General features: G+C 46.5%; 1 protein-coding gene across 10 annotated transcripts in view; it reads right to left on the bottom strand.

The window, feature by feature from the left end:
- Positions 1 to 638: 638 nt before the first annotated feature.
- Positions 639 to 8,227, bottom strand: part of FRMD4A (FERM domain containing 4A) — a 342,273-nt gene continuing 334,684 nt past the window's right edge. For 9 of the 10 annotated variants that reach the window (XM_058191964.1, XM_058191962.1, XM_058191968.1 and 6 more), the window contains 2 exons: positions 8,002 to 8,101; positions 639 to 4,342 (listed from right to left, as the gene is read on the bottom strand). In XM_058191964.1, the coding sequence (XP_058047947.1) occupies positions 4,240 to 4,342; positions 8,002 to 8,101 (203 nt within the window). In that variant the 3' untranslated portion in view covers positions 639 to 4,239. Of the gene's footprint in view, positions 4,343 to 6,435; positions 6,682 to 8,001; positions 8,102 to 8,227 lie in introns of those variants that run through there. The other variant, XM_058191970.1, reaches the window with a different exon arrangement.

The raw sequence follows: 8,227 nt of genomic DNA, 5'->3' as shown, positions 1-8,227 counted from the left end.
TAAAAAATAAACCCTGGCCACCATTGAACATGGTGCGAATGCATATACAAAGCAGGAGAAGGGAGGGAAGGTTTTTACATACAGACTAAAAGCATTTTTAGACCTAGTAGGACCCTTTTCTTCTTCTTCCTCTATATAAAAGCAGAATTCCAAGGGTGAGTAGGGGGGCTAAGTGGGGCCATACAGTAACCAGGAATACCCCCTTCGTGTTATATTCCGATCTCTCGATTTAATGTTCTTATGTACATTATTTTCATTTTTTTCCCCGTCAAACTGAATCGAGTTTAAACAGTAAAACCTGTTTTACTTAACTTCTGTCTTTACTACCAGACTGGCTCACAAGTGCCTTGATCGAAAGAAATAAAAATAACATTGGGAATCAACCCCCCCCACACCGTTTTTTCCCCCCTCCCCCAGCAAACAACCCACCCAGGACCAATTTGCAAACTAGCTGAAAAGTGTGAGCTTTTTTGTTTCTTTTTAAAACAATTTTGCAGCCAGGGTTAGGGGTGTGGGGGTTGTTAAGTTTTGTCTTGTCTTTCTGCTCAGTCACACGCCAAAAACCTGACGTTGTAGACTAGATCTAGAACAGGGGTCTCCAACCTTGGCAACTTGAAGACTTGTGGACTTCAACTCCCAGAATTCCTCAGCCAGCTTTGCTTTGCTGGCTGAGGGATTCTGGGAGTTGAAGTCCACAAGTCTTCAAGTTGCCAAGGTTGGAGACCCCTGATCTAGAAGGTCCAGAGATGGATGAAGTTTTGGCTGTGAACCAACATTGTTAAAGTTACATTGGACGCCATCAACTTGTGAACTGGGGGTGGGTGGGTGAGTTTGCTTGCTGGGTTCCTTCCCAAGACCTTGGCAATTCTGTAGGCCGTCGGAAAACTCCCTGAAACTCTGGTTTATTCCTTTCCCATTTGACCCTGGTCATCTGCCAGCATTCTGGCTTATCATTTGGCATACAAATTAAAAATAATAAGAAGAAATCAAGATTTCTAGCTGCTGATTGAACTGAAAAATCGGTATTTTTTTTTCTCCTTTCTTTTTCCTTTTAAACCATGAAGTGGTTTGTTTCAAAGTGTGTTGCATGTTTTAAAAATAGTAGACAATTCCCTTCCCTCCCTCTGGAAAAATTACAGATTGATGGAGAAGCTGAGAATTGTATTTTTTTTTTTTGCTAATTCTTGCTCTCCGATACCCTGGTTCTTTTTGTCCCCTAATAAGAGGACAAGCAAAAGGATGCTATAAAATTCAGCGTTTTCCAAGCTCGGCAACTTTTCAGCTGCGTGGACTTCATACACCCAGAATTCCCCCAAGCCTGGGGAATTCTGGGAGTTGAAGTCCACGCAGCTGAAAAGTTGCCGAGCTTGGAAAACACCCTAAACCATAAAGACATGAGCATATGGAGAGATGATTATTTTAACCTTAAAGAAATGTCTTAATGACACAGCAGGGCGGTTCAAACTTTACCGAAAAGCTTATTTTCTGGTTTGGATAAGCGAGTAAGTAAATGATTGACCAGATTTAAAAGAAAACATTTTGATAGCCCAGCTGGGTGCAAATCAACATAGAATGAAATGCTAGAATTACTCCCCGATTCCAGATTAGACGGCCTGCTTTTTCCCAGGGATGGCTGTCTGGAGTGGGTGGGCAGCTGCCATCTTCCCATTTTTTTTTGGAGCTCTCTGTTGTTTGTCCATGGCCTAAATGCAGGACGTCCTCGACTTACAACCGTTCATTTAGTGACCGAAGTTACGACGTCACTGAAAAAAAGGAACTTAAGACTGTTTTTCCACACTTATGTTGCAGCCTCCCCCCACCCCCCACCCCTGTGGTCACGTGATTGACATCCGGACGCTCGACGACTGACTCACAGTTATGACGGTTGCAGCGTCGTAACGGCAGAGCCCAAAGTTTCCGTGGCTAAGCGGAGCCTGGTTGCTCTGTGAGTTTTTGCCCCATTTTAGGACTTTTCCTGCCCCGTTTGTTAAGTGAATCATTGCAGTTGTTAACCCAGTTAAGTGAATCCGGCTTCCCCATTTTCACTTGGCTCATCAGAAGGTCACTGAAGGGGATCACGTGACACCCCCCCCTCCCCCGGGGCCGTCATAAATATGAATCCGTTGCCGAGCATCTGAATTTCGATCACGTGACCACGGGGATCGTAGGTGTGGAAAAACGGTCATAACTCTCTCTTCAGTGCCGTTGTAACCTTGGCCACTAAGCGAACTGTTGTAAGTCGAGGACTAGCTGTACATTATCCAACAACGTGCCTCTACTTTCTCTTCTGTCCGCCCTCTGCAGTTCAACCATTCTCCATTTGCTTCCAGAGCCAGCCGCTTTCAAGTTATTTTGATTTTTCCCGATTATTCCTCGCCATTTATGAATGGAAGCAGTTGGTGGGTATTTGTTTATTTATTTTTTGCTCTTTGGACTCTCTCTTGAATTTTCATTTTTTGCTATTGCCAAACTGACGGACAAACACACACACACACAAAACGAAAGGCCGGAAAACCCTGGTTGTCCCAGTGGCCATAAAAAAAAATCGAAGTAGCACCATGGCAAAGACTCAGCCTGCTTCCTTCAAGATCTGGCCAGATTATTAAGGGGGGGGGGGGCTAATGAAAGCCCCCCCCACTACTCCTCCCAAAAGACGGATTCTGGCTCTTGTTAATAATGCTCAAGAGGAGGGAGAACGTCGGGAAGGGCAGGAATGGCGGCTTGTGGGGAAGCCCGTGGGCTCGCGAAGATGGGTCATGGGTCACGGAGCTGGCGTCTGGGTTTCTTATAAAAAAACATTGAGGCTTTTTGGAAGTCGGATGGCTTTCTAGATTCGTAGAAATCATGGCTCAAGTGTTTGTTCCCTCTTTCTGCCTCAGCAACGACGTTTTTTGGAATTCAGCGTGGGTGAAATAACGGTGGACGTTTCGTTTTGGGAATGAAGGGAAGGCAAATGACTTCGGCCACGTTCTCTCTTTCTCGTGTAAGAAAAAAATTCCCCTGGCAAGTCACAAACCACTTTCCTGCAATTAGTAATACATAATAGACTTTGGAGATCATGTTCCACATATCCCGATCCACGTTCCCTTAATCCATCCCTTAATTTGAGATCTTCCCTTGTATGGGTTTTTTTTTTTGGTAACCCTGAACATTTTGGGAGCATTTTCACATCATCTGATGAGGTTTTTCCAAGCAATATCACGGTGTGCTCTTGCAATTTTTTTGCCCTGGGAAATGTTGCAAAAATTACTAAATTTCCCCTTCCTCTTATAACCTGGCCTGCCTCCCTGTTCTCCCAACTGGTTTCTCCCAACAGATCCTGGGTTTATATTATTAATCTTCTTTTAACGGCCCCGTAATCCCTTGCGGGGAGGAACCTGGGCAACTGAATGGAGCTAGCAGAGTGTTTTAATGGCCGGATGCCCTTCTTGTTGCCAGTGCGGAGTTTTGTTCAGCAGATATAGTGTGCCCAGACAGAGAGAGAGAAATATCTGCCTCTACCTAGGATCGAACTCACAGCCTCCTGATTGTGAGGCGAGGGCTCCACCTTCTAGGCCACCCCCACCACTGTATCCCGGGTTTATATTCCCTGATCTAAAATGGTTCACGGTTTGTCGGCTCTCAAAAGAGCATCACAAAGGCTATTGCTGCTTCTTAAAAAAATACCCCCGTTTTAGAGGAAAGCGAATCTTTCTGGCAAGTTACCAAAATCTTGGGCAGCCACCACAAATTTGCTTTTGATGACCTTCCGGCTCGTCTCTGGAGACCAAGCGCTGCCAGCTCTCCTGCCTTTGAACCCAAAAGGGGCATTTGCCACCCTTCTTTCCGACCGCTTTGAGTTTTACGTTTCAAATCCGAATGTTCCAATTCCACCGTTTCGCGCCAGAATATGTTTTTGCCCGCTCGAAGGATAAGGATAAATCCAGGAAGGTTTTGGATTGCCCACCCTTATTATCTCGCCTTGAGACCTGCGGAGGGAGGGGGGAAGGAACGAGTGTGCAGAACTGGGATTGAAGAATGGTGGGGTGTGTGTGTGTGTGTGTGTGTTTTGCACTACTGACACAATTGCTCCTTCGGTGATCATCATCTTCACTTGTCTGATGGCCAAAAAAAAGTGCTTTTCGCTTGAAGCTGGTGTCGGGCAGCTGGATAAGGCAAATGAAGAGGCAGTGAGGTGATTTTTTTTTCTTCGTCTTCTTTTCCCCCCAAAATGGCGTGGATGCATCCGGACAGCTGAGGTCAGACTAGGGTCCCAGGCTTGGCTTTGTCCTGTCCGTACCACTGGACGTCAGAGAGTTCTGGATAAAGGGCAGAATCCAGGTAGCAGCTATCGCTGTAGCTCCTACAGAGAGATGGAAGTTTGCGTTAGTCCATGTCCATTACGGGTGGTCCTCTACTTACGAATGGATCGCTTAGTGACTGTTCTGACCCAGCTCCCCAAACACGACAAGCTCTCTGTAGTTGAAGCAATGAGAAAGTTTCTCTCTCACTGCAGGCTAATAAGTCCGTCCGTCTGTCCGGAAGATGAATAGTTGTCTGCCACACCTATTCATCTCCACCCCCTGCCTTTTATCCCCAGAGCTAGGGTGGGGCTTCGCTTTTAAAACATAAAAAAAAACCTCTGATGATCACGTGGCTCAGCTGGGCATGGGTGGGTGGGGGGCAGGGATTTTTGCTACCGGTTCTCCGAACCTCCTGCCGCTATCATTACCGGATCGGGCGATCCGGTCTGAATTGGGAGCATTTCACCCCTGATATAAACCCTTCCATTCCTCACCATCCAGTCAGAGCTGAAGGCTCTTCTTGGATGAGAAGCGAAACGTCTTCAAAAGAAAAAAGCAAGAAAGCCCAGTTGCCTCCTGAAAAAAAAAAGTACCTTTGGGACAACCACGACCTGGATGACCGGAGAATCTCTACAGACTATTTGGCCCTGACTTCCAAAATTGTTAGAAGGGTTTATGTTTTCAATTGCAGTCTTAAGAACAAGCTAAGAAAGAGACACGGGAGAAAGCCAAGACGGGGTACAGATGGAACGCTGGTACCCAACCCTGGCGATCAGTGGAGTGACAGATGTTGCACTCAGATCGTCCTCACATCTGGACACCGGTACCTCTCCTGGGTGGGAAGAGATCTTGTTTGGCTTGGAGGATTCCACCCTACCAGCCCTTCATCTAAGACAGGGGTCTCCAACCTTGGGAACTTTAAGACTTGTGGACCTCAACTCCCAGAGTTCCTCAGCCAGCTTTGCTGGCTGAGGGACTCCGGGAGTTGAGGTCCACAAGTCTTAAAGTTCCCAAGGTTGGAGACCCCTGATCTAGGAAACCCCTCCATCCCATTTGGTCTTACATAAACACAGACACGACCGGCCTTTGGGAGAGATATTTGCACCAATAGAAGAAAAAATAATATTTGTAGCTCAGCGTTGGACTGGTGGGGTCCTTGATGCTGTACGAGCGTGGCAGTCTTCTCTGCAGACGTTTCATGACCCAGCTAGGGAACATCATCAGTACTAACATGAATGATGTTACCTAGCTTGGAAATGAAACTTCGTGCAAGAAAACCGCCAAGCTTGGAGAAGCACCAGAGACGGTTGCATGAGCTGAAGGACACGCCAAGGAAAGGAAAGCAAGGACGGAGAGAGGCATGCAAGAAGAAATTCACGTCAAGGATGAGGCATACATATAGGAGCGCTGTTTCACAGTTGGTTTGGTTCACTTCCACCAACAGTTTCACTACCAGCTCGCTTGTGGCATTTAGAGCAAATCTGGAGCACTCTCTTTTCACTTCTCTTGCTCTCCCGCTACGTGTGACATTTCGCCCGCTACGTTTCTTTCTGCCAATCTTAGGTGACCTTGGTTGTTTTACCAGGGGAAGGCCAATCCCACATACTTCATGCTGTTTACTCGGGATAAGAGAAGGAAATTGTGATTTCTCTATACAAGAGCCAAGAGCCAACTGTGACGCTCTTAGTACAGTTCGATACTCTGGACTATATAGCTGACCAAACCTTTGCTCACTTCTTTGAGCTTCGGCTTTCTTGCGTTGCAATCTCTTAATTCAGTGTTTTTCAACCTTGGATATTTGAAGAGGCATGGACTTCAATTCCCATAGTTCTCCAGCCAGCATGGATGGACTCCAATTCCCATAGTTCTCCAGCCAGCGTGGATGGACTTCCCCATAATTCTCTAGCCAGCATGGGTTGACTTCAATTCCCATAATTCTCTAGCCAGCATGGATGGACTTCAATTCCCATAATTCTCCAGCCAGCATAGGTGAATTTCATCTCCCAAAATTCTCTAGCCAGCATGGGTGGACTTCAACTCCCATAATTCTCCAGCCATCATGGATGGACTTGACTTCCCAGAATCCCCCAGCCTCCCCTGAATTCTGGGACTTGAAGTCCACCCACCTTCACCCGGCCAAAGTTAAGAAACTTTGCTCTGCTCTAATTCCCTAATGTTATTTGGAGGTCCTGTCCCACCCGAGAGAAATGGTGCAAAGCCCAAGACACAAAGAACAAAGAACAAGGAACAAGGAACAACACACTGGAGATGAAACCTGGGTTTAGAGTAGGAAAAAAAAAATCCCCCAAGCCCCTCACTATACCTCTAATCATCATCAGTACTCGGCTGAGTTGGAGATTGAGACTCATCCATAGTGGGTGAGCTGCCTCGGGCATCTCTGAGCAAAGCAGAACCAAAGCAGAGAGAGAGAGAGAGAAAGAAAGAGAGAGAGAGAAAGGGAGGAAAGGGAGAAGAAACAGCAGATCAGCCTTGTTAAAAAAGAAAAGCAGAGACATGACTTCGCAAAGAGCTGGTTCACACCCGTCGGGAAACGAGTTGGGGAGTCATTTCAGAAAGACAAAAGGGAGTTAGTGACGGAGGAAAATTGGCTAAAGACACTTCGGGACGCTGGGAGTTGCACGGGAAGAATTGGGGAAGGGTATAAGAAGCAGGAAAAAAAAAGGACATTATTTTTTTTTTGGCAGACGAGACAACGCGGTTCCCAGGACAGTATTTCTCAACCTGGGTTGCTTTAAGGAGCGTGGACTTCAACTCCCAGAATTCCCCAGCTGGGGAATTCTGGGAGTTGAAGTCCACGCTTCTTAACCAGTTCTTAAAGTTGAAGTTCACGCTTCTTAAAGTTGAAAAAGACTCTCCTAGTCTTAACAAAAAAAGCTCTCCTCTCTCAAGAGATCAAATATTCCTGGGTTGTTATTTATTTTCTCCACCAAGGGTGCAAAATCATGTATTTTTTTTTTTAAGCAATCAGCTGTACATATAACCCAGATCAACTGTTGGAAACGTTCACCCGCAAATCCCTTCTCCAGAAACTTTGCGCATGAGCTGGATCACAGTATTCAGAGAACTGGATCACCCTTCGGAAAGCTCCAGCAAAATGGTATATAACCGATTAAAAGCTCGGGAGATGGCCCTCCTTCTGGGACACATGAGATTGATGGCCCAAGCAGCATCTGTGCAGCGTGCAAAATATCCCCATTCGCTTCAAAACGTCACCGTGGATCTAAATCCGTGCCGGATGCAACCACATGGTGGCTTTTCGCAGGGTGACAATTTGTGGAGATCAGTGAAGCTCACAAAAATGCGAAGGGGAACATTATTTTGGTGGGTTTCTTTCTTTCTTTTTACCCCTCTCCCCTTTCCTCTTTACAAGTCTATGGAGACGCTAGCCGTTAATTCAGAGAGTGCACGGTGTAAAAATAAAAACAATATTGTAAAGGTCTGAGTAGCCTCCACCGGACTTTCTCAACCTGTGGCCCGTGGACCCCTGGGAGGGGGTGCAATTTTGTCACAGGGGGGTCTGCAAAGGCTTAAGTCTTGGGGTTCCATAGCAGGGACCACGAAAGGTATTTAGAGGGGGACCGTGGTGAAGAAAAGATTGAGATAGATCCACTGGCCCAGACAGGATCACCAAGAGGTGGGCTTCCGAAGGGAATCCCTGCCCAGCTCTTGCCCTCCTCCCAAGGGACCCCAAACTCACCCAGTTTGCCAAGCTAAGATGTGGTGTGGACAGCTGGGGGTCAACGACCCACAATCACTCGGTGTGGTGGTTGAAGTCCTCGGATGGTGAGGTAAGGCAGCTGGAAAAACAAACAAACAAACTTGACTCATGGCAAATATCTTTCTTTCTTTCTTTCTCTCTCTCTCTCTCCTCCCTTCCTCTCTTTTTTCTTTCTTTCTCTTTCTTTCCTCTCTTTTTTCTTTCT

Source organism: Ahaetulla prasina, chromosome 7, assembly GCF_028640845.1.
Source record: "Ahaetulla prasina isolate Xishuangbanna chromosome 7, ASM2864084v1, whole genome shotgun sequence".
In the NCBI taxonomy this organism is placed as follows: domain Eukaryota; kingdom Metazoa; phylum Chordata; class Lepidosauria; order Squamata; family Colubridae; genus Ahaetulla; species Ahaetulla prasina.
The sequence above is the reverse complement of the archived record's forward strand: the minus strand, read 5'-3'. Positions and strand labels throughout refer to the sequence as shown.